The sequence below is a fragment of the Tachyglossus aculeatus genome, chromosome 4 (genome assembly GCF_015852505.1).
Source record: "Tachyglossus aculeatus isolate mTacAcu1 chromosome 4, mTacAcu1.pri, whole genome shotgun sequence".
NCBI classification, from domain to species: domain Eukaryota; kingdom Metazoa; phylum Chordata; class Mammalia; order Monotremata; family Tachyglossidae; genus Tachyglossus; species Tachyglossus aculeatus.
This window is the reverse complement of record NC_052069.1, coordinates 111,844,685-111,870,101: the sequence shown is the minus strand read 5'-3', so window position 1 is coordinate 111,870,101 and position 25,417 is coordinate 111,844,685. Positions and strand designations below refer to the sequence as shown.

The window sequence follows — 25,417 nt, the reverse complement described above, 5'->3', positions numbered from 1 at the left end:
TTGTGTCTACACCAGGACCACTTGAGGCCAGAGGGCTGCTTAATTTTTTTAATGTAATGTGTTAAATGCTTACTATGGGTCAAATGCTATTTTAAGCACTGAAGTGGGTACAAGCTAACCAGGTGAGACACAGTCCATGTCCCACCATCTTAATCCCCATTTTACAGATGAGGCAACTGAGGCCCAGAGAAGTGAAGTGACTTGCCCAGATAAGTGGCGGAGCTGAGATTAGGACCCAGGACCTTCTGATTCCCAGGCCCATGCTCTATCTACTGATCTACTCAGACCAGTGGGTACTTAGGCTGATGAGGGGCAGGGGGTTAGGACCAGGGTGTGGGGGAGGGGCCTGGCTCTGCATCAGGGGGAGCTTTGTCCAGATGCAGAATAAACAGAGCTTGTATAAACAGAGCCAGGATCCACTAGACTGGGAGATGGTTTGTTTTTTTTTTAATGGCATTTGTTAAGAGCTTATTATGTGCCAGGCTGGAGCAGATAACAAGCTGATCAGATTGGACACAGTCCTTGTCCCACATGGCCCTCACAGTCTTAATCCCCATTTTCCAGATGCGATAACTGAGGCCAATGAAGTGACTTGCTCAAGGTCACACAGCAGACAAGTGGCGGAGCCAGGATTAGAACTCCAGTCCTCTGATTCCCAGGACTGTGCTCTTTACACTGTGGCAAAGGCCACACTGCTGTCGACTTTGGCTCCCTCTGCCCCCTCTCCTTTCTTCCAGCCCCTCAACCCCCCACCCCTTCCCCCAAACTTCTTCATCATCATACCGTCCTGTCCCCACCAGCAGTTCCCCCACAGAACTGTGAGGTTGGAGAGAAAGATGTTGTGCCCTTTGACCCTCACCCCCAGTTCCGCCCAGCTGGTCCTCAAGCCAGGCCCTACCCTCCCACTGCCTCTTCGTCCTTCCAATTTAGAGACTCTGGGAGGCTGAGGAGGGATCGCTCAGTGACCAGGGCTTGGCAGCCCCAAGGCAGCTGCTCAGAAAGGCAGGCTAGGGTGAGCCCCGGGATGGGGAGCATTCTGAGTTGCCCCATTTTCTGAACACTTCTCCCACTCACTAAGGCCACACTCTGGCCCCCCGTTCCGGCCTCGGGCCCTCTGCTCAACTTCAGGATGAGCCAGGGAGGGGCTCCAGCCCAAAGGGCTGAGAACTCTGAGACCCAGGCAAGCTCAGTGCCCTTGGGAGGCTCAGGGAGCAGAGAGCCTGGGAATGGTTGGTGAGAGCTACCCAAAGGGCTTAGGGGTTTTGTCCCTTTGGGATGAAGCGGCGTGGCTCAGTGGAAAGAGCCCGGGCTTTGGAGTCAGAGGTCATGGGTTCAAATCCGGGCTCTGCCAACTGTCAGCTGGGTGACTTTGGGCAAGTCACTTCACTACTCTGTTACCTCATCTGTAAAATGGGGATTAAGACTGTGAACCTCTCGTGGGACAACCTGATCACCTTGTAACCTCCCCAGTGCTTAGAACAGTGTTTTGCACATAGTAAGTGCTTAATAAATGCCATCATCATTATTATTATTATTATGAAGGCCTTCCCTAAGTCAACGGATTGAGACCCTTCTTGGACCAAACCCCACTGCCCTGCCCCACCCCGGCACCTGACCCCCACACTGCGGCCCCCGGGCCTCCTTGGCACCCCTCTATGGCAGGGGGCCGTGGGGCTCGAACCCTCCGATGATACCCCCGAGCCGGCGCACGACCACATTCCAGCACGCAGCCCGAGTCTTCTGGAATCTCGCCTCCCGGAAAGCCAAGTCGGTGATGAAAGGCCCCCTGTGCGCCTGGCTCAGCTGATACTGTGTCCAAATCCTGTTCCCTAGCAACCATCTTTCCCCTCCCCACCATGCTGTGGGAGATGCGGGACACAGATCGAGGATGTCTCTCCCAAGGGATAAGTTGCCCTGGGGAATGGGGTGGGGGGAGGAATTTCCACTTCAACTCTGGCCCAGGAGTGGGAAGGAGCAGACAGCCATCATGGAGAAGCAGCGTGGCTCAGTGGAAAGAGCACGGGCTTGGGAGTCAGAGGTCATGGGTTTTAATCCCGGCTCCACCGCTTGTCAACTGTGTGACTTTGGGCAAGTCACTTCACTTCTCTGTGCCTCAGTTACCTCATCTGTAAAATGGGTATTAAGACTGTGAGCCCCATGTGGGATGACTTGATCACCTTGTACTCTCCCCAGTGCTTAGAACAGTGCTTTGCACATAAGTGCTTAATAAATGCCATCATTATTATTATTATTCTCTGTGCCTCAGTGACCTCATCTGTAAAATGGGGATTAAGATTGTGTGCCCCACAAGGGACAACCTGATCACCTTGCATCCTCCCCAGCGCTTAGAACAGTGCTTTGCACAGCGCTTAAATACCAAAATTAATATTACTATTATTATCAGCTTGGATCAGAGCGGCTATCCCCACACACCCTTGCTCCCGAGAGATTGCTCGGGGAGAGGAAGAGGATCCTGATGAACTCTCCATACCCTGCCAAGACCCCTGGCCCAAGAATGCCAGGTAAGAGTCTCACAGCGCAACCCCAGCCTCCCAGCACACAGTAAGCACTCAATAAATATGACTGATTGATTGATGAAGCTCAGGGCTAGCCAAACCCAAAGTCAGTCTCCCCAGAAAGGTCCACCCACCCCAGTTCCCACCTAGAGCGACTCCAAGTCAGACTCCCCAGGCCCGGCCAGCTGGAGGAGGAGCAGGCTGGCCCGGTCTCCAATCCCGGGCCACCCAAAACATTCCTTCTTCCAGCCACAAAACAGGGCTAGAACAAGAACAGAGAAAGAGGGTCCTACGCTCCCTCTGGCCTCCCAGAGCTGCCCGGCCCGCGGCCACTGAACAAAAGCCCGTCAGAGTTCCGGGGCCGGCAGACGAGGCGGGCGGAGCCGACCACGTAGATGCCCACACCCACGGGGGCCTGGGCACATTCCTCCGGGAACAAAGCCCGTGTGCCAACGCGCCCTGCTCCCAAACCTCCCTCTCACCGGAAGGGGACAAGACAAGAGGAAACCTGAGCTGGGAGGTGGCCCGGCTGGTTGGATTCGCCTGCATCCATCTTGGCTCCCGGGAAAGAGATAAATATAGTCAACACCCACCGAGCTCTTGGTTGCGCCCGACACACCCTGGAGCTCTGGTTGGGGCTGCACCTACCTTTTGGACAGGTGCCAGGAATTAAGACCTGTCCAGGAAATACCAACACATGATGCACTTCATGTGGATTCCAAACACACGCATGCGCACGCACAGAGTACTTGGGCGATCGGTAATCCTGGCTGCCGGGGGAACCCCGCGAACAAAAGACTGGTGCTGTAGAAGTTACCGGCTCCTTTGAGAGCCCAGGCTTAGAGGAAACTAACAAACACGCAGTAAAAGGAATCCCAAATAAAACCCCAGAATGTCCTGCTTGGAAGAACCAAGAGACCCCAGGCCAGGTCATCATCATCATCATCATCAATTGTATTTATTGAGCACTTACTATGTGCAGAGCACTGTACTAAGCGCTTGGGAAGAACAAATTGGCAACATATAGAGACAGTCCCTACCCAACAGTGGGCTCACAGTCTAAAAGGGGGAGACAGAGAACAAAACCAAACATACTAACAAAATAAAATAAATAGAATAGATATGTACAAGTAAAATAAATAAATAAATAGAGTAATAAATATGTACAAACATATATACATATATACAGGTGCTGAGGGGAAGGGAAGGAGGTAAGATGGGGGGATGGAGAGGGGGACGAGGGGGAGAGGAAGGAAGGGGCTCCTGACGGAGGCCAGGTGATGGAGAAGGGCTGAGAAATCCCGAAAGATCACTTTTCAGTCTGTTTTGGCTTTGGAGCGGTTCTAGCTGGAGGCGAGTGGATGGATGTAATCACCTCGGGAGACTCTCTCCCAACTCGGCCCAGACCATCATGGGGCATTCTGCAGGGCAAGGGGAAACTAGCTCAGAAGCCAGCTTCCAAATGACTTGGAACAGAGGGATCTGAACACCTGGGTCCCCACCTCACGGTGTTCTGAGAGGGCTGGCGAGAGAGAGCGAGTGAGCAAGCAAGAGAGAGAGAGAGAACATGTGGAGAAGGGTAGGGTCATGGCCTAACCTGTTCAGTCCTTGCTTAGTTCCCGGGGTGAGCCCTGACTAGGCCGGCTTCCCCAAGTAAGCAGTACGGCCTAGTGGAAAGAGCTCAAACCTGGGAGTCAGAGGACCTGGGTTCTAATCCGGAACTGCCGAATGCTCGCTGTGTGACCTTGGACACAACTTCTCTGCGCCTCGATTCTCCTCCCTCCTACTTAGATTGCGAGCCCAATGCTGGACAAGGACTGAGTCCAACATAATTAACTCATATCTAACCCAGCGCTTAGAACAGTGTCTGACACAGTAAGCGCTTAAATACCAGAAAGATTAAAAAAAAAAAAAAAAAAGAAAGAGTCCGTGAGCCCCACACATCAACAAGGATGGCCTTGGGCAGAGGCTCTTTGTGTCTGGCCAGGCTCTGGCAGGCTCCAGCAGCAAGGAAATCCACCCTGAGACACGAGAGGATGTTGGCAGGAGGAATCAAACCTTCCCCTCCTCCCCTGGAGTCTGCTGTTAAATGGACATTGTGTTTCAGCTTCCGGCCGCTTCTCCCGAGGCAGCTGGACTCCTGGCGCTGCTGCACTTATCATGGAAACTCCCCTCTCCCCCCACCCCACGCCCAAACCACATCCCTCCCCTCCTTTACAGTGCAGCCTCTTTCAGGAAGCCTTCCTTCACAGACCCCACCCTGTCTTAACCCAATAGCCCAAAACACCAGCCTGCCCCTCCCTCTCAGCCCAATTACGGCACTGACCTGAACATATTTACGTCGATCATAGGCCTGTCTCCTCTCCACATTTGAGCTCCCCTAAGGGCAGAAGGCAGGCCTCCGCTCAAACCCAGAGCCCAAGCACCTAGTGTAATAATAATAATAATAATGGTATTTGTTAAGCGCTCACTATGTGCAAAGCACTGTTCTAAGCACTGGGGGGATGCAAGGTGATCAGGTTGTCCCATGTGGGGCTCACAGTCTTAATCCTCATTTTACAGATGAGGTAACTGAGACACAGAGAAGTGAAGTGACTTGCCCAAAGGCCGGGATTTCAACCCATGACCTCAGGCTCCCCAGCCCAGGCTCTTTCCACTGAGCCACACTACCTCTCTTGGTATGGTGTCGGTTCTTGCGCTGACCGGCCAAAACGCAGCCTCGTGGGTCCAAGAGGCAGAGAGAGAAGCGACGGCACGGGGGGACCGAGATGGGGAAACGTCCAGCTGAGCTTCTCCGGCCTGCTGGGGGAAGCGGTGCAGAGAGAGGGACCTGAGCTTGTCCCCCCTCCCCCCAGATCGCTCTTCCTCTCCAGGCTCGCTTGCCAAGAGCATGGCCCCGGCTCTCGCTGTGCAACGGGATCTAGAAACCCAGATTTCCTGCCAGACCTAACGAAAACCAGATGAGGGGCCGTAAACAGTGTCAGGACACCCACCCTCGAGAGCGCCTGTTCGGGGCCAGGAGGAGGCCAGACCCAACAGGCCTCCCTCTACTTTCCTAAGGGCCTGGCTCGGGGCCCAGGTGGCCGGGGAGGAGGGAGGAATGACCCCACTGGCCCGGCTGTGACCCCCAAACCCCACCCCCACGCAGGGGACAGGGTTCGCTCTGTCACTGGCCACCGCCCCTTTCCAGACTCCTGGGAGCATGCCCCCAACCTTAAGCTTCCAACCCTCCAACCGCACCAAGACGGTGAACCACGTTCCTTCCTGCCCGCAGAGCCCCAAGGGGCGGGAAACAAGCCTTCTCCCCGCGTTCTGGGTGGGAAAGCCGAGGTCAGGAGCACAGATCATCTTGCCTGATTACAGCTTGCCGGGGAGAAGACCACAGACAAACCTGAGAGCTCGAGAGAGTGGGGCTGATGGGATCAAAGAGAAAGCCCGTGTCTGCTAATCCCATTGTATTGTTCTCTCCCAAGCGCTCAGTACTGTGCTCTGCACATAGTAAGTGCCCAATAAATGCCACTGATTGATTATTGCGTTAGTCCAACCACAGAGAGTCCCAGAACATAATAATTCTGGTATTGGTTAAGTGCGTACTACGTGCCTTGCGACCAATCGTATTTGAGCGCCGACTGTGTGCAGAACACTTCACTCCACAATATAACCAAGTTGGTCGAAGCTCGTCGACTGTAGACGAGCTTACAGTCTACAGGACGAGCTGACACGCTGTACTAAACGCTGGGGTAGAAACAACAATTTAAATAGGTGGGACACAGTGCCTGTCCTCCGTGGGGCGCGCAGTCAGAAAAGCCTCCAGGAGGCCTAAAAGGGGGATGCAAGACCACACGCTGACCATTGTGTGTTTTTATTGTTGTACTGTACTCTCCCAAGAGCTTAGTACAGTGCTCGGCACACAGAAAGGGCTCAATATGATTGAATGAACGAATAAGCAGCCCCAGGACCCTCCCCTCAAGATGCTTCAGAGCCCGGTCTATTGTTCCCAGGGAGCTGGGGAGGCGTTGAGGCCACCGCCTGCCCCGACACCAATCCTGAGCCTCGGAGGCAGACGCCAGCCTCTCGCTGATAAAACATTCAAATGTCCTTGCTGTCACCGCAGCCCCCACCATCCTTACCCTCCCTGCGTAGTCTGAGAGCATCTCCAGGCTCTCTCTGGTTTCTCCTAATAGTCGCTGCAGAGCCTGGCCCTCTGCCTGGCCATGAAACAACAGGATGGAAAAGAGCAAAGAGATCTCCCAGGCAATTATTCACCACTCACGGATTAAGGAAAGGTAAGGAGAATGTCGGCATCTCTACTACTGCATGGTCCCAGAACAATACCGCCTCTGGGTCTCTCCCCATCCCTATCCCATCACCAACTACAGGATCCTCTGACAGAATAGAAGCTTTCAAGATGAAGAGTACCTCCCTCAGAAATCCATCCATATCCCACTCAAAGCCACTGGCCAATCCCCCCCAAAGCATCAGGAGCTATTAGAGGAGAAAGTTGGAGGTTTTAGAAGGCTTGGAAAGGTTTAATCTTTACATGAATGGTGGGTTACCAGAGGGAGAAGTTAGGGATCAATCAATCAATCAATCGTATTTATTGAGCGCTTACTTTGTGCAGAGCACTGTACTAAGCGCTTGGGAAGTACAAGTTGGCAACATATATAGGGATGTTAGATGGTTCCTCCAGAACTATAAAGACAGATGCCAAGGAGGCAGCTGTGACACTATTGTTACACTGTACTCTCCCAAGTGCTTGGTACAGTGCTTTGCACACAGTAAGTGCTCAATAAATACAAGTGAATGAATCCTGTTGCCACTGTGGGAAACCCAGTGCTGGGCAGTGTTAGGAACGCTGGGTCCATCTCAGTGCTTAGGGTCTTGAGCCTGGAGTTCAGTTTCCCGGGATTCCGTGAGCTTGGGACAGTCCCAGGGCCACCCCCCCGGACTGGAACCTTGGTCCTGGTCCAGACCACACCTGCAGGCCCCGGGGTGGGCCGAGATAAACTGGCCTCTGCAGCCAGGGGGAAAAATGGGGGAAGGGAGGGAGGTGGTGGTTGGAGGTGGGGAAAGGAAGAAGAGGAGGAATGGGGAAGAGAGTAGTAAGGGATGGGAGAGGCACAAAGCAACCAAGGATTTGCGTCCTGAAGGTGACATCACCCAAGGAGGCAGCAGACCTGCAGGATGGAGTCCAGGGGTGATCAGGACTCCTGCTGGGACCCCACAAGCTCGCCCCAGTTGCGATGCTCTCCGGGCCCTTGGGCAGGGAAACGGGATGGTCCAACTAGATCACAATTCTCAGCTGGCAGAGTCTTCACCACCCTCCCGAGCTCCATATGCCCTCCCCATCCTACTCCCACAGTGGTTTGTGTTATGCGCTTACTATATGCCAAGCACCGATGTGCTGGGGTAGATACAAGTTAACTGGCTCCCACGAGGGGCTCATAATCTAAGTAGGAGGGCCAACAGGTGTTGAATCCCCATGTTGCAGATGAGAGGACTGAGGCACAGAAAAGTGAAAGGACTTGCCCAAGGTCACATAGCAGATAAGTGGTGGTGTCGACATTCGAACTCAGGTCTTCTGAGTCCTAGGCCCGGGCTCTTTCCACTAGCCCATGCTGCTTCTCTGGCAGCAGGATGGTTGGAAGAGCAGTGGGGGAGGACCGCCCTTCTTGACAGCCACCCAAATGTTTCGTGATGTACCATCTAGCCGCATGGCCTAGTAGATAGAACATGGGCCTGGGAATCGGAAGGACATGGTTTCTAATCCCAGCTCTGCCACTTTGCTGTGTGGCCTTGGACAAGTCGCTTCACTGGACCTCAGTTACCTCATCTGTAAAATGGGGCTGTGTCCCCAACTCGATTATCTCTTATCTACCCCAGTGCTCAGAACAGTGCCTGGCACATTGTAAGTGCTTAACAAATGCCATTATTATTCCTAACTTTTCTCCTCTACATCCCTAACTTTTCTCAACATCCCTAACTTTCCCTCTAATAGCTCACATGGACCTCTTGACCATGAACTGATGCAAACTCCTCTTGAAGCTAATGGTATTTTTGGCCTGCACAATTTCCTGTGGGAATGCATTCCATATGCTTAACCACCCGCCGAGGGGGAAAAGTGTTTCTTTTTGTTTTGAACCGTACCGCCTTTAAACTTGAAGCCTTACCAAACCAGGCAGCCTCAAAACTCATACCTTGAACTGACCGGGCTATCTTGGGGGCCCCTTTCCCTTCCTTCCAACCACAATCCCACCCCCCTGCCCCGAGCTCTGTAAATCTAGTCCCTTCAGGGCAAGGAAGGTTCTCCAACCTGCAGGGTGGGGAATAATAACGATGGCATTTATTAAATGCTTACTATGTGCAAAGCACTATTCTAAGTTCTGGGGAGGTTACAAGGTAATCAGGTTGTCCCACGGGGGGCTCACAGTCAATCCCCATTTTACAGATGAGGGAACTGAGGCACAGAGAAGTGATTTACCCAAAGTCATACAGCTGACAACTGGCGGAGCAGGGTAGGGAAGTTATGGGTACCACAGGACAGTTCCACCAGAGGGTGGTAGCTTTGGTCTGAGTGATTTATATATTCCATATACATCATATATTTAATATATATGGAGAGAGAGGTGGTGGGGGGAGAACTAATAAAGGTGCTAACTTGTTCAGCTCTTGTTATGTGCCAGGCACTGTTCTAAGCGCTGGGATAGATGAGGTGCTAACAATTCTGTTTCATTGTACTCTCCCTGTTCTAATTGCTGGGGTAGATAAGGTGCTAACTATTCTTTTGCACTGTACTCTCCCAAGCATTTAGTACAATGCCCTGTACATAATAAGCGCTCAATACCATTGATTGTTATTTTGCCAGCACGGCAAAAAGGAGGTGGGGATTTCCAAGGGGATAAGACAAGCTTCGAGAAGTTAATAATCAAAGGTATTTATTGAGCGCTTACTCTGTGCAGAGTACTGTACTGAGCACTTGGGAGAGGACAGTACAATTGGCCAAGGCTAGAAGGACATCATTTTAGGTCTTTTCGGCTCTAACTGGAAACTCGGATGTGTCCAGAGCCCCGGGACGGACAAGTCTGAGCATCCGGACCACCCAGGTGAGGGGGGCGAGGGTCTGCATCACCCGGGGGGAGGGAGAGCCTAAGGTTAGAAAGGGCTAGGAAGTCCAGGCCTTCATGGGCACATTGTGGACCTCCCCTAGGTCCTGAATCCATTCCTCTCAATCCGACATCTGTGCCAAGCCTTCTGGGGGCAGGGGGTGATCGATGATTGACGTGCCCACTACTGAATAACAGGCATGACCCCCAGAGGGCAAGCTCTGGGGTCCTAAATCCTGCCCGGGACCACTCTTAAAATTGCAGACCCGCAGAGGCACCTCGAGTCAAGGCAAAGCCTCCTCCCTGTTAATCATCATCATAATAACTATGGTATTTTTTAAGCACTTACTATAATAATAATAATAATGGTATTTGTTATAATAACAATAATGATGATGTCATTTGTTAAGCGCTTACTATGTGCCAGGCACTGTTCTAAGCCCTTGGATAGATACAAGGTAATCAGGTTGTTCCATGTGGGGCTCTACAGTCTGAATCCCCATTTGACAGATGAGGGAACTGAGGTGCAGAGAAGTGAAGTGACTTGCCCAAAGTCACACAGCTGACAAGTGGCAGATTCAGGATTAGAACCCACATCCTCTGACTCCCAAGTCCAGGCTCTTGTCACTAAACCACGCTGCTTCTCTATGTGCCAAGCATTCATTCAATCGCTTTGTTTTGTTGTCCGTCTCCCCCTTCTAATGATAATAATAATAATAATGATGGCATTTATTAAGCGCTTATTATGTGCAAAGCACTGTTCTAAACACTGGGGGGATACAAGGTGATCACATTGTCCCATGGGGGGCTCACAGTCAATTCCCATTTTACAGATGACGGAACTGAGGCACAGAGAAGTTAAGTGACTTGCCCAAGGTCACACAGCTGACAACCGGCGGAGCCGGGATTTGAACCCATGACCACTGATTGGCGGATCCGGAATTTGAACCCATGACCACTGACTCCAAAGCCCACGCTCTTTCCACTGAGCCACACTGCTTCTTCTAGACTGTGAGCCTGTTGTGGGGTCAGGACCATCTCTATCTGTTGCCGACTTGTACTTCCCAAGCTCTTAGTCCAGTGCCTCACACACAGTAAGTGCTCAATAAATACAATTGAATGAATGAATTCTATTTGTTCTGATGACTTTGACACCTGTCTCCATGTCTTGTTTTGTTGTCTGTCTCCCCCTTCTAGACTGTGGGCCCGTTACTGGGTAGGGACCATCTCTATCTGTTGCCGACTTATACTTCCCAATTACAGTGCTCTGCACACAGTCAGCGCTTAATACGATTGAATTGAATTCTTACACCCATCTACTTATTTTGTTTTGTTGTCTGCCTCCCCCTTCTAGACTGTGAGCCCGTTGTGGGGTAGGGACCGTCTCTATCTGTTGGCGACTTGTACTTCCCAAGCGTTTAGTCCAGTGCTCTGCACACAGTCGGCGCTCAATAAATATGATTAAATGAATGAATGGGCCGGGACCGTCTCTATCTGTTGGCGACTTGTATTTCCCAAGTGCTTCGTCCAGTGCTCTGCACATAGTTAGCGCTCAATAATATGACTGAATGAATGGGTCGGGACTGTCTCTATCTGTTGGTGACCTGTATTTCTCAAGCGCTTAGTCCAGTGCTGTGCACATAGTAAGCACTCAATAAATATGACTGAATGAATGGGTCGGGACCTTCTCTATCTAATGCCGACTTGTACTTCCCAAGCTTTTAGTCCAGTGCTCTGCACATAGCAAGTGATCAATAAATATGATTGAATGAATGAATGGGTAGGGACTGTCTCTGTTGGTGACTTGTACTTCCCAAGCACTTAGTCCAGTGCTCTGTACACAGTCAGCGCTCAATAAATACGATTGAATGAATAAATGGATCGGGACCGTCTCTGTTGGCAACTTGTACTTCCCAAGCACTTAGTCCAGTGCTCTGCACACAGTAAGTGCTCAATAAATACGACTGAATGGGTCGGGACCGTCTCCTTCTGTTGGCGACTTGTACTTCCCAAGCGCTTAGTCCAGTGCTCTACACATAGTAAGCGCTCAATAAGCACTACTGCATGAATGAATGAATGGGTCGGGACCGTCTCTTTCTGTTGGCGACTTGTCCTTCCCAAGCGCTTAGTCCAGTGCTTTGCACATAGAAAGCGCTCAATAAGTACGATTGAATGAATGAATGGGTCGGGACCTTCTCTTTCTGTTGGTGACTTGTCCTTCCCAAGTGCTTAGTCCAGTGCTTTGCACATAGAAAGCGCTCAATAAATATGATTGAATGAATGAATGGGTAGGGACTGTCTCTGTTGGCGACTTGTACTTCCCAAGCGCTTAGTCCAGTGCTCTGCACATAGTAAGCGCTCAATATGATTGAATGAAGGGGTCGGGACCGTCTCAATCTGTTGGCGACTTGTACTTCCCAAGCGCTGTCCAGTGCTCTGCACACAGTAAGCGCTCAATAAATATGATTGAATGAATGAATGGGTCAGGACTGTCTCTGTTGGCGACTTGTACTTCGCAAGCACTTAGTCCAGTGCTCTGCACATAGTAAGCGCTCAATATGACTGAATGAAGGGTTGGGACCATCTCTAACTGTTGGCAACTTGTCCTTCCCAAGCACTTAGTCCAGTGCTCTGCACATAGTAAGTGCTCAATGTGATTGAATGAAGGGTTGGGACCATCTAGCTGTTGGCGACTTGTCCTTCCCAAGCGCTTAGTCCAGTGCTCTGCACATAGTAAGTGTTCAATAAATACGATTGAATGAATGGGTCGGGACTGTCTCTGTTGGCGACTTGTCCTTCCCAAGCGCTTAGTCCAGTGCTCTGCACATAGTAAGTGTTCAATAAATACGATTGAATGAATGGGTCGGGACTGTCTCTGTTGGCGACTTGTACTTCCCAAGCGCTTAGTCCAGTGCTCTGCACATAGTAAGTGCTCAATAAATATGATTGAATGAACGAATGGGTCGGGACCGTCTCTGTTGGCGACTTGTCCTACCCAAGTGCTTAGTCCAGTGCTCTGCACATAGTAAGCGCTCAATAAATATGATTGAATGAACAAATGGGTCGGGACCGTCTCTGTTGGCGACTTGTCCTACCCAAGCGCTTAGTCCAGTGCTCTGCACATAGTAAGCGCTCAATATGATTGAATGAAGGGGTCGGGACCGTCTCCATCCGTTGGCGACTTGTACTTCCTAAGCACTTAGTCCAGTGCTCTGCACGTAGTAAGCGCTCAATAAATACAATTGAATGAATGGGTCGGGACCGTCTCTAGCTGTTGGCGACTTATTCCCTCACTCATTCGATTGTATTTACTGAGTGCTGGACTAAGCGCTTGGGAAGTCCAAGTCGGCAACATCTAGAGACAGTCCCCACCCAACAGTGGGCTCACAGTCTAGAAGGGGGAGGCAGACAACAAAATAAATTAACAAAATAAAATAAATAGAATACGTACAAGTAAAACACATAAACTGTCCTTACCAGGTGCTTAATGCAGTGCTTTGCAATCAATCAATCGTATTTATTGAGCGCTCACCGTACCTCGTTCTCGCCTGTCCCGACATCGACCCCTGGCCCACGTCATCCCCCGGGCCTGGAATGCCCTCCCTCTGCCCATCCGCCAAGCTAGCTCTCTTCCTCCCTTCAAGGCCCTACTGAGAGCTCACCTCCTCCAGGAGGGCTTCCCAGACTGAGCCCCCTCCTTCCTCTCCCTCTCATCCCCCTCTCCATCCCCCGCTTCTTACCTCCTTCCCTTCCCCACAGCACCTGTATATATGTACATATGTTTGTACATATTTATTACTCCATTTATTTATCATCAACCATATTTATTGAGCGCTTACTGTGCGCAGAGCACTGTACTAAGCGCTTGGGAAGTACAAGTTTGCAACATATAGAGACAGTCCCTACCCAACAGTGGGCTCACAGTCTACTTGTACATATCTACTCTATTTATTTTATTTTGTTAGTATGTTTGGTTTTGTTCTCCGTCTCCCCCTTCTAGACTGTGAGCCCACTGTTGGGTAGGGACTGTCTATGTTGCTAACTGTACTTCCCAAGCGCTTAGTCCAGTGCTCTGCACACAGTAAGCGCTCAATAAATACAATTGATATAGAGACAGTCCCTACAGTAAGCGCTCAATAAATACGATCGGATGGGTGATTATTGCCTAATAATACAATTGATTGATTGATATAGAGACAGTCCCTACGGTAAGCGCTCAATAAATACGCTCGGATGGGTGATTATTGGCTAATAATATGATTGATTGATATAGAGACAGTCCCTACAGTAAGCACTCAATAAATACGCTCGGATGGGTGATTACTGGCTAATAATACGATTGACTGATTGATATAGAGACAGTCCCTACAGGAAGCGCTCAATAAATACGCTCGGGTGGGTGATTATTGGCTAATAATACGATTGATTGATTGATACAGAGACAGTCCCTACAGTAAGCGCTCAATAAATACGCTTGGATGGGTGATTATTACGATTGATTGATTGATATAGAGACAGTCCCTACAGTAAGCGCTCAATAAATACGCTCGGATGGGTGATTATTGGCTAATAATACGATTGACTGATTGATAGACAGTCCCTACAGTAAGCGCTCAGTAAATACGATCGGATGGGTGATTACTGGCTAATAATAGGATTGATTGATTGATACAGAGACAGTACCTACAGTAAGCGCTCAATAAATACGCTTGGATGGGTGATTATTACGATTGACTGATTGATATAGAGACAGTCCCTACAGTAAGCGCTCAATAAATACGCTCGGGTGGGTGATTATTGGCTAATAATACGATTGATTGATTGATACAGAGACAGTCCCTACAGTAAGCGCTCAATAAATACGCTTGGATGGGTGATTATTACGATTGATTGATTGATATAGAGACAGTCCCTACAGTAAGCGCTCAATAAATACGCTCGGATGGGTGATTATTGGCTAATAATACGATTGACTGATTGATAGACAGTCCCTACAGTAAGCGCTCAGTAAATACGATCGGATGGGTGATTACTGGCTAATAATAGGATTGATTGATTGATACAGAGACAGTCCCTACAGTAAGCGCTCAATAAATACGCTTGGATGGGTGATTATTACGATTGACTGATTGATATAGAGACAGTCCCTACAGTAAGCGCTCAATAAATACGCTTGGATGGGTGATTATTACGATTGACTGATTGATATAGAGACAGTCCCTACAGTAAGTGCTCAATAAATACGCTCGGATGGGTGATTGGTGGCTAGTAATACGATTGACTGATTGATATAGAGACAGTCCCTACAGTAAGTGCTCAATAAATACGCTCGGATGGGTGATTACTGGCTAATAATACGATTGATTGATTGATTTAGAGACAGTCCCTACAGTAAGCGCTCAATAAATACGCTCGGATGGGTGATTACTGGCTAATAATACGATTGACTGATTGATATAGAGACAGTCCCTACAGTAAGCGCTCAATAAATACGATCGGATGGGTGATTATTGGCTAATAATACGATTGACTGATATAGAGACAGTCCCTACAGTAAGCGCTCAATAAATACGATCGGATGGGTGATTATTGGCTAATAATACGATTGATTGATTGATATAGAGACAGTCCCTACAGTAAGCGCTCAATACATACGCTCGGATGGGTGATTATTGTGATTGATTGATATAGAGACAGTCCCTACAGTAAGTGCTCAATAAATACGCTTGGATGGGTGATTATTGCCTAATAATACAATTGATTGATTGATATAGAGACAGTCCCTACGGTAAGCGCTCAATAAATACGATCGGATGGGTGATTATTGGCTAATAATAGGATTGATTGATATAGAGACAGTCCCTAAAGTAAGCGCTCAATAAATACGCTCGGATGGGTGATTATTGGCTAATAATACGATTGACTGATATAGAGACAGTCCCTACAGTAAGCGCTCAATACACTCGGATGGGTGATTATTGGCTAATAATACGATTGATTGATTGATATAGAGACAGTCCCTACAGTAAGCGCTCAATAAATACGCTTGGATGGGTGATTATTACGATTGATTGATTGATATAGAGACAGTCCCTACAGTAAGCGCTCAATAAATACGCTCGGATGGGTGATTATTGGCTAATAATACGATTGATCGATTGATATAGAGACAGTCCCTACAGTAAGCGCTCAGTAAATACGCTTGGATGGGTGATTACTGGCTAATAATAGGATTGATTGATTGATACAGAGACAGTCCCTACAGTAAGCGCTCAATAAATACGCTTGGATGGGTGATTATTACGATTGACTGATTGATATAGAGACAGTCCCTACAGTAAGCGCTCAATAAATACGCTCGGATGGGTGATTGGTGGCTAATAATACGATTGACTGATTGATATAGAGACAGTCCCTACAGTAAGTGCTCAATAAATACGCTCGGATGGGTGATTATTGGCTAATAATACGATTGATATAGAGACAGTCCCTACGGTAAGCGCTCAATAAATACGCTCGGATGGGTGATTATTGGCTAATAATACGATTGACTGATTGATAGACAGTCCCTACAGTAAGCGCTCAGTAAATACGATCGGATGGGTGATTATTGGCTAATAATACGATTGATTGATTGATATAGAGACAGTCCCTACAGTAAGCGCTCAATAAATACGCTTGGATGGGTGATTATTACGATTGATTGATTGATATAGAGACAGTCCCTACAGTAAGCGCTCAATAAATACGCTCGGATGGGTGATTATTGGCTAATAATACGATTGATCGATTGATATAGAGACAGTCCCTACAGTAAGCGCTCAGTAAATACGCTTGGATGGGTGATTACTGGCTAATAATAGGATTGATTGATTGATACAGAGACAGTCCCTACAGTAAGCGCTCAATAAATACGCTTGGATGGGTGATTATTACGATTGACTGATTGATATAGAGACAGTCCCTACAGTAAGCGCTCAATAAATACGCTCGGATGGGTGATTGGTGGCTAATAATACGATTGACTGATTGATATAGAGACAGTCCCTACAGTAAGTGCTCAATAAATACGCTCGGATGGGTGATTATTGGCTAATAATACGATTGATATAGAGACAGTCCCTACGGTAAGCGCTCAATAAATACGCTCGGATGGGTGATTATTGGCTAATAATACGATTGACTGATTGATAGACAGTCCCTACAGTAAGCGCTCAGTAAATACGATCGGATGGGTGATTATTGGCTAATAATAGGATTGATCGATTGATACAGAGACAGTCCCTACAGTAAGCGCTCAATAAATACGCTCGGATGGGTGATTATTGGCTAATAATACGATTGATTGATATAGAGACAGCCCCTACAGTAAGCCCTCAATAAATACGCTTGGATGGGTGATTATTATGATTGATTGATTGATATAGACAGTCCCTACAGTAAGCGCTCAACAAATACGATCGGATGGGCGATTATTGGCTAATAATACGATTGATTGATTGATATAGAGACAGTCCCTACAGTGAGCGCTCAATAAATACGCTCGGATGGGTGATTATTGGCTAATAATACGATTGATATAGAGACAGTCCCTACAGTAAGCGCTCAATAAATACGACTGGATGGGTGATTATTGGCTAATAATACGATTGACTGATTGATACAGAGACAGTCCCTACAGTAAGAGCTCAATAAATACGCTTGGATGGGTGATTATTACGATTGACTGATGGATATAGAGACAGTCCCTACAGTAAGCGCTCAGTAAATACGCTCGGATGGGTGATTATTGGCTAATAATACGATTGACTGATTGATAGACAGTCCCTACAGTAAGCGCTCAGTAAATATGATCGGATGGGTGATTACTGGCTAATAATAGGATTGATTGATTGATACAGAGACAGTCCCTACAGTAAGCGCTCAATAAATACGCTCGGATGGGTGATTACTGGCTAATAATACGATTGATTGATTGATATGGAGACAGTCCCTACGGTAAGCGCTCAATAAATATGCTCGGATTGGTGATTATTACGATTGATTGATTGATTGATATAGAGACAGTCCCTACAGCAAGCGCTCAATAAATACGCTTGGATGGGTGATTATTACGATTGACTGATTGATATAGAGACAGTCCCTACAGTAAGCGCTCAATAAATACGCTTGGATGGGTGATTATTACGATTGATTGATTGATATAGAGACAGTCCCTACAGTAAGCGCTCAATAAATACGCTCGGATGGGTGATTGTTGGCTAATAATACGATTGACTGATTGATAGACAGTCCCTACAGTAAGCGCTCAGTAAATACGATCGGATGGGTGATTACTGGCTAATAATACGATTGACTGATTGATATAGAGATAGTCCCTACAGTAAGCGCTCAATAAATACGCTCGGATGGGTGATTATTGGCTAATAATACGATTGATTGATTGATATAGAGACAGTCCCTACAGTAAGTGCTCAATAAATACGCTCGGGTGGGTGATTATTGGCTAATAAAACGATTGATTGATATAGAGACAGTCCCTACAGTAAGCGCTCAATACGCTCGGATGGGTGATTATTAGCTAATAATACGATTGATTGATATAGAGACAGCCCCTACAGTAAGCCCTCAATAAATACGCTTGGATGGGTGATTATTACGATTGATTGATTGATATAGACAGTCCCTACAGTAAGCGCTCAACAAATACGCTCGGATGGGTGATTATTGGCTAATAATACGATTGATTGATTGATATAGAGACAGTCCCTACAGTGAGCCCTCAATAAATACGCTCGGATGGGTGATTATTGGCTAATAATACGATTGATATAGAGACAGTCCCTACAGTAAGCGCTCAATAAATACGACTGGATGGGTGATTATTGGCTAATAATACGATTGACTGATTGATACAGAGACAGTCCCTACAGTAAGAGCTCAATAAATACGCTTGGATGGGTGATTATTACGATTGACTGATGGATATAGAGACAGTCCCTACAGTAAGCGCTCAGTAAATACGCTCGGATGGGTGATTATTGGCTAATAATACAATTGATTGATACAGAGACAGTCCCTACAGTAAGCGCTCAATAAATACGCTCGGATGGGTGATTACTGGCTAATAATAGGATTGACTGATTGATATAGAGACAGTCCCTACAGGAAGCGCTCAATAAATACGCTCGGGTGGGTGATTACTGGCTAATAATAGGATTGATTGATTGATATAGAGACAGTCCCTACAGTGAGCGCTCAATAAATACAATCGGATGGGTGATTATTGGCTAATAATACGATTGACTGATCGATTGATATAGAGACAGTCCCTACAGGGAGCGCTCAATAAATACGCTCGGATGGGTGATTATTGGCTAATAATACGATTGACTGATTGATAGACAGTCCCTACAGTAAGCGCTCAGTAAATACGATCGGATGGGTGATTATTGGCTAATAATAGGATTGATTGACTGATATAGAGACAGTCCCTACAGTAAGCGCTCAATACATACGCTTGGATAGGTGATTATTACGATTGATTGATTGATATAGAGACAGTCCCTACAGTAAGCGCTCAATAAATACGCTCGGATGGGTGATTATTGGCTAATAATAGGATTGATTGATTGATACAGAGACAGTCCCTCCAGTAAGCGCTCAATAAATACGCTCGGATGGGTGATTATTACGATTGATTGATTGATATAGAGACAGTCCCTACAGTAAGCGCTCAACAAATACGATCGGATGGGTGATTATCGGCTAATAATAATGGCGTTTATTAAGCAGGCACTCAAGGAGTACGGCGGGCGGGTTTTTGGGGGTTTTTTTTGGGGGGGGGGTGTCACCTCGAGAAGCAGGCACTCAAGGAGTACGGCGGGCGGGTTTTTTTTGGGGGGGTGGGGGGTGTCTCACCTCGAGTCGGGGCAGGTCGGGGTCCAGCTGGGTGAAACTGTTGAGCACGACGGGGCAGGGGCCGGCGGCGCCCAGCTCGAGCCGCACGGCGTCCCACAGGCTGCGGCTCCGCCGGGTCCCGGGGAACATGGTGTCGGCGGGGCCCCCGCCGCCGCCCCCGCCGCCCCCGGGGCCCCCGGGATCATGCTGCCCCGGACCCCCGGCCGCGGGAGGAGCGGGAGCGGGAGGACCGGGGGGAGCACCGGGGGGAGCAGCGGGGGGGCTCCGCCTCCGACCGCATCAGCCGCCCCATCAGCGGCGCCCCGCGGGAGCCGCCCCGGCCCCCGCCCCCCGGCCCCGCCGCATCTCCGCCGCGGGGATGCACCGCCGACCGCGGGCTAAGGCGAGGACCGGACCGCGGACCGGACCGCGGAGCGCAGGTTGCGGTAAGGAGCGGACCGCGGAGCGGAGCGCGGACTAAACCGCGGAGCGCAGGCTGCGGCAAGGACCGGACCGCGGACCGGAGCTCGGACTAAACCGCGGGCTGGACCCCGGAGCGGAGCGCAGGCCGGAGTAAGGACCGGACCGGAGCTCGGATTAAACCGCGGGCTGGATCGCGGAGCGGAGCGCAGGTTGGGGTAAGGACCGGAGCTCCGGCCGGAGTAAGGACTGGAACGCGGGCCGGAGCGCGGACTGAACCGCGGAGCGCAGGTTGGGGTAAGGAGCGGACCGCGGACCGGAGCTCGGACTAAACCACGGAGCGGAGCGCAGGCCGGAGTAAGGAACGGACCGCGGAGCGGAGCTCGGACTAAAGCGCGGGCTGGATCACGGAGCGCAGGTTGGGGTAAGGACCGGAGCACGGACTGGAACGCGGAGCGGAGCTCAAACTGAGCCGCGGGCTGGACCGCGGAGCGCAGATTGGGGTAAGGAGCGGCCCGCGGACCCCAGCTCAGACTAAGCCGCAGGCTGGACCGCGGAGCGCAGGCTGCGGCAAGGACCGGACCGCGGACCGGAGCTCACACTAAACCGCGGGCTGGACCATGGACCGGAGCGCAGGCCGGAGTAAGGAACGGACCGGAGCTCGGATTAAACCGCGGGCTGGATCGCGGAGCGGAGCGCAGGCCGGAGTAAGGAACGGAACGCGGAGCGGAGCTCGGACTAAAGCGCGGGCTGGATCACGGAGCGCAGGTTGGGGTAAGGACCGGAGCACGGACTGGAACGCGGAGCGGAGCTCAAACTGAGCCGCGGGCTGGACCGCGGAGCGCAGATTGGGGTAAGGAGCGGCCCGCGGACCCCAGCTCAGACTAAGCCGCAGGCTGGACCGCGGAGCGCAGGCTGCGGTAAGGACCGGACCGCGGACCGGAGCTCACACTAAACCGCGGGCTGGACCATGGACCGGAGCGCAGGCCGGAGTAAGGAACGGACCGGAGCTCGGATTAAACCGCGGGCTGGATCGCGGAGCGGAGCGCAGGTTGGGGTAAGGACCGGAGCTCAGGCCGGAGTAAGGACTGGAACGCGGACCGGAGCGCGGACTGAACCGCGGAGCGCAGGTTGGGGTAAGGAGCGAACCGCGGACCGGAGCTCGGACTAAACCACGGAGCGGAGCGCAGGTTGGGGTAAGGAGCGGACCGCGGAGCGGAGCGCGGACTAAACCGCAGAGCGCAGGCTGCGGCAAGGAGCGGACCGCGGACCGGAGCTCGGACTAAACCGCGGGCTGGACCCCGGAGCGGAGCGCAGGCCGGAGTAAGGAACGGACCGGAGTTCGGATTAAACCGCGGGCTGGATCGCGGAGCGGAGCGCAGGTTGGGGTAAGGACCGGAGCTCAGGCCGGAGTAGGGACTGGAACGCGGACCGGAGCGCGGACTGAACCGCGGGCTGGACCGCGGAGCGCAGGTTGGGGTAAGGACCGGACCGCGGACCCCAGCTCAGAGTAAGCCGCGGGCTGGAGCGCGGAGCGCAGGCTGCGGCAAGGACCGGACCGCGGACCGGAGCTCACACTAAACCGCGGGCTGGAGCGCAGGCCGGAGTAAGGAACGGAACGCGGACCGGAGCTCAGACTAAACCGCGGGCTGGAGCGCGGAGCGGAGCGCAGGCCGGAGTAAGGAACGGACCGCAGAGCGGAGCGCAGGCCGGAGTAAGGAACGGACCGCGGAGCGGAGCTCGGACTAAACCGCGGGCTGGAGCGCGGAGCGGAGCGCAGGCCGGAGTAAGGAACGGACCGCAGAGCGGAGCGCAGGCCGGAGTAAGGAACGGACCGCGGAGCGGAGCTCGGACTAAACCGCGGGCTGGATCACGGAGCGGAGCGCAGGTTGGGGTAAAGACCGGAGCTCAGGCCGGAGTAAGGACTGGAACGCGGACCGGAGCTCAGACTAAGCCGCGGGCTGGACCGCGGAGCGCAGGCTGGAGTACGGAACGGACCGCGGACTGGAGCTCGGACTAAACCGCGGGCTGGATTAAGGAGCGGAGCGCAGGTTGGGGTAAGGACCAGACCGCGGACTGGAGCTCGGACTAAACCGCGGGCTGGGCCATTGAGCGCAGGTTGAAGTAAGGACCGGACCGCGGAGCGCAACTCGGGTGGGGTAAGGACCGGACCGCGGAGCCAAACTTGGACTAAGCCGCGGGCTGGAGCAAGGACACGAGCGCGGACCAAAGCTCAGACTAAACCACGAGTTGGAGCGCGGACCAAAGCTCAGACTAAACCACAAGTTGGAGCGCGGAGCGCAGGCTGGAGTAAGGACCGGAACGCGGACCAAAGCGCAGACTAAACCGCGGGCTGGATTACAGGTAGGAGCGCAGGTTGGAGTGAGAACCGGACCGCACAGCGGAACTCAGGCTGGAGTAAGGACCGGAGCGCGGACCCCAGCTCAAACTAAGACGCGGGCTGGAGCGCGGAGCGCAGGCTGGAGTTACGACCGGAGCGCGGAGCGGAGCTCAGACTAAACCGCGGGCTGGAGCGCGGAACACAAACTGAAGTAAGGACCGGATAGCGGAGCGAAGTGCAGACCTGAGCGCGGAGCGGAGCTCAGGCTGGAGTAAGGACCGGAGCGCGGATCCTAGCTTAGACTAAACCGCAGGCTGGAGTAAGGACCGAAGCGCGGAGCGGAGCTCCGACTGAAACTCGGGCCGGATTGCGGTCCGGAGCGGGAGCTGAGGAGGAGGAGGAGAAGGAGGCGGGGCCTAGGGGAAGGCAAAACCCGGGATGGATCTACCGGAGCTGGAAGGGAGGTGGCTAGTGGGGGGTCGGGGCGCGGAGAGTGGCCACATCAGCGGAAGAGACAGACACAAGAGCTGGGAGGTGACACAGAAGAGAGGGAAAGGAGGCAGGTTTGGTGCCTCAGTTCCCTCATCTGTTACATGGGGATTAAGGCGTCGAGGTTTGTCCAACCTGATCCCCCTTGTATCCATCCCAGAGATTAGAAAAGTGTCTGGCACATAGTAAGTGCTTAACAGATACCACAATTATTATTAATCTAGAAAGTGCTTAATACCATTTATTTAAATAAAAGAGGTGGGGGAGATAAAAGGGAGCCAACTTATAATAATAATAATAATGATGATGGCATTTATTAAAGCGCTTACTGTGTGCAAAGCACTGTTCTAAGCGCTGGACTTGTACTTGTACCTGTGCTTCCCAAGTGCTTAGTAAACAAAAGAGGTGGGGGAGATAAAAGGGATCCAACTTGTAATAATAATAATGATGGTGGCATTTATTAAGCGCTTACTATGTGCAAAGCACTGTTCTAAGCGCTGGACTTGTACTTGTACCTGTGCTTCCCAAGTGCTTAGTAAACAAAAGAGGTGGGGGAGATAAAAGGGATCCAACTTGTAATAATAATAATGATGGTGGCATTTATTAAGCGCTTACTATGTGCAAAGCACTGTTCTAAGCGCTGGACTTGTTCTTGTACCTGTACTTCCCAAGTGCTTAGTACAGTACTCTGCACCCAGTAAGCGCTCCCAGCTCCGCCAATTGTCAGCTGTGTGACTGCATTTCTCTGTGCCTCAGTTACCTCATCTGTAAAATAGGGATTTAAGACTGTAAGCCACCCCGTGGGACAACCTGATCACCTTGTAACCTCCCCAGCGCTTAGAACAGTGCTTTGCATGTAGTAAGTGCTTAATAAATGCCATCATTATTATTATTATTATTATTATTATAGTAAATACGATTGAATGAATGAAAGGGATGGGGGAGAGAGGAAAAGAGTTAGAGTTTTGCTAGGCACTTACTATGTGCCATGCACTGTACTAAGCACTGGAGCACTGGGCGGAGATACAAGATCATCAGGCTGGACACAGTGTATGTCCAGCATGGGGTCCAACAGCTTTAATCTCCATTTTACAGATGAGGGGATTGAGGCGTAGAGAAGTTAAGTGACTTGCCCAAGGTCACGCAGCAGACATGTGGCAGAGACAGGATTAGAACTCAGGTCCTCTGACTCCCAAGTCCGTGCTCTTTCCATAAGGCCATGCTGCTTCTCCAAGTTGGCATGAAGGCGGGGGGAAGGAGAACAGTTGCTGAACATCTCCCATTTCAGAATAGGTAAGGGGGCATGATGCAAGGGGGCATGATGCAGTAATGTTGTCATTCATCCAGCGCTTAGAACAGTGCTTTGCACATAGTAAGTGCTTAACAAAAGGCATCATTATTTGTAGAGTCCTCAGCAGCCCATGAAGGCAAATGTGTGTGCCCAGCAGAATGAATCAATGTCATTTATTGAGCACTTAGTGCAGAACACTTGGAAGAGTACAACCCGACAAGATCTCAGGCACATTCCCTGCCCACAAGGTTCAGATCAATTCTGGCCCAAATTGGGACTGAATTGGCCACTAGTTTTAGATTAGGAGATTTTTAGCCAGGGTAAGGCTTTCACAGTGCTCGAGGAAAACGCAGGGCCTTTTTCAGCTCCGGTCGCATCTCCATCCAGGTTGCAGGTGCCTTTCTGCTAGCAAGCGGGTCCTGGGGTGGAATCGAAACTACCAAATCCCTCCACAGCCTCTACGTATTAGAAGAGCCCAAACTGACTACATCAACCGGTCTGCAAGAGGAGACACAAGTTAGGCGAGGGGATCATTCAGAGAACCAAAGGTAGACTCAAGAACAAAATTCTACTGCCGTAACTCTTGGCACAGCCCCCTTTTCTAAAGCGGCAATGGCTGTTGAAGGTTTCCCAAGCCTAATTCAGTGCCCCTTCGACCCACTCCTCCCCTGCTGAAGATCTTGAGCTTAACCCAATGAGTAAATCCTGGTGGGCAGTGGGAAAGTGAAGCTGGAGTCCATTCTCTCTCTGCCACAGGTGGCCTCGGAATTGGGGCCAAAACCAGAGAAAGCAGCCAGGAGATGAAACAGAGTCCCCTAAGTGACTGGAATTGGGGGAGCTCCCCACTGGCCAAAGAGCTTCAGCTGGGTATCGGGAGGGAGAGGGAGACTAGTTAATAGAGCAGATGCTGCAATTTGATTCTTTGGTCAGGAGAAGGGCAGCTAATGTTTCAGAGTTGAGGCATTTCAAGATAAAGTGAAGGGGGCTGGCAGAGAGAGGGAGAGGGTGGTGGGTGCGCATTCTGAGGCATCCTCCCTCTGTTTCCTAGCCTGGAGGGTGTCTGGGTCGTGACCTGAGCCAGAGACCTCAGCAGAGAAAGAGTTAACTTTGCCAAGCCTGTAGAACAGAAGTCTCACTTCTCCCCAGCAAACCATCCCTCTCCCCCTCCAGTCCAGGGGAGACCAGCCTTGATGAGGGTGGCAAAGAATTGTCTCTTCAGGATAGTAATAAATGCAGTAGGTTTACTTAGTACCATTCTCCTGAGAATGCTAAACCTTCACTCAACTATCTTGATAGCACTCTAAGAGAGGGGCAAGAGGGGTCACCTCCTTTTTTTAAATGGGCAAACCAAGGCCTA

General features: G+C 50.6%; 1 protein-coding gene across 1 annotated transcript in view; it reads right to left on the bottom strand.

Moving 5' to 3' along the window:
- Window positions 1–24,550, bottom strand: part of RALGDS (ral guanine nucleotide dissociation stimulator) — a 49,394-nt gene extending 24,844 nt beyond the window's left edge. The window contains exons 1-14 of the mRNA XM_038745669.1: window positions 24,546–24,550; window positions 22,302–22,400; window positions 21,890–21,967; window positions 21,439–21,804; window positions 21,276–21,358; window positions 21,116–21,185; window positions 20,945–21,027; window positions 20,734–20,854; window positions 20,595–20,689; window positions 20,372–20,504; window positions 20,106–20,212; window positions 19,948–20,015; window positions 19,816–19,917; window positions 19,541–19,726 (exon numbers count right to left, since the gene is read on the bottom strand). Of these exons, the coding sequence (XP_038601597.1) occupies window positions 19,541–19,726; window positions 19,816–19,917; window positions 19,948–20,015; window positions 20,106–20,212; window positions 20,372–20,504; window positions 20,595–20,689; window positions 20,734–20,854; window positions 20,945–21,027; window positions 21,116–21,185; window positions 21,276–21,358; window positions 21,439–21,804; window positions 21,890–21,967; window positions 22,302–22,400; window positions 24,546–24,550 (1,596 nt within the window). The remainder of the gene's footprint in view (window positions 1–19,540; window positions 19,727–19,815; window positions 19,918–19,947; window positions 20,016–20,105; window positions 20,213–20,371; window positions 20,505–20,594; window positions 20,690–20,733; window positions 20,855–20,944; window positions 21,028–21,115; window positions 21,186–21,275; window positions 21,359–21,438; window positions 21,805–21,889; window positions 21,968–22,301; window positions 22,401–24,545) is intronic.
- Between the last annotated feature and the right edge of the window lie 867 nt (window positions 24,551–25,417).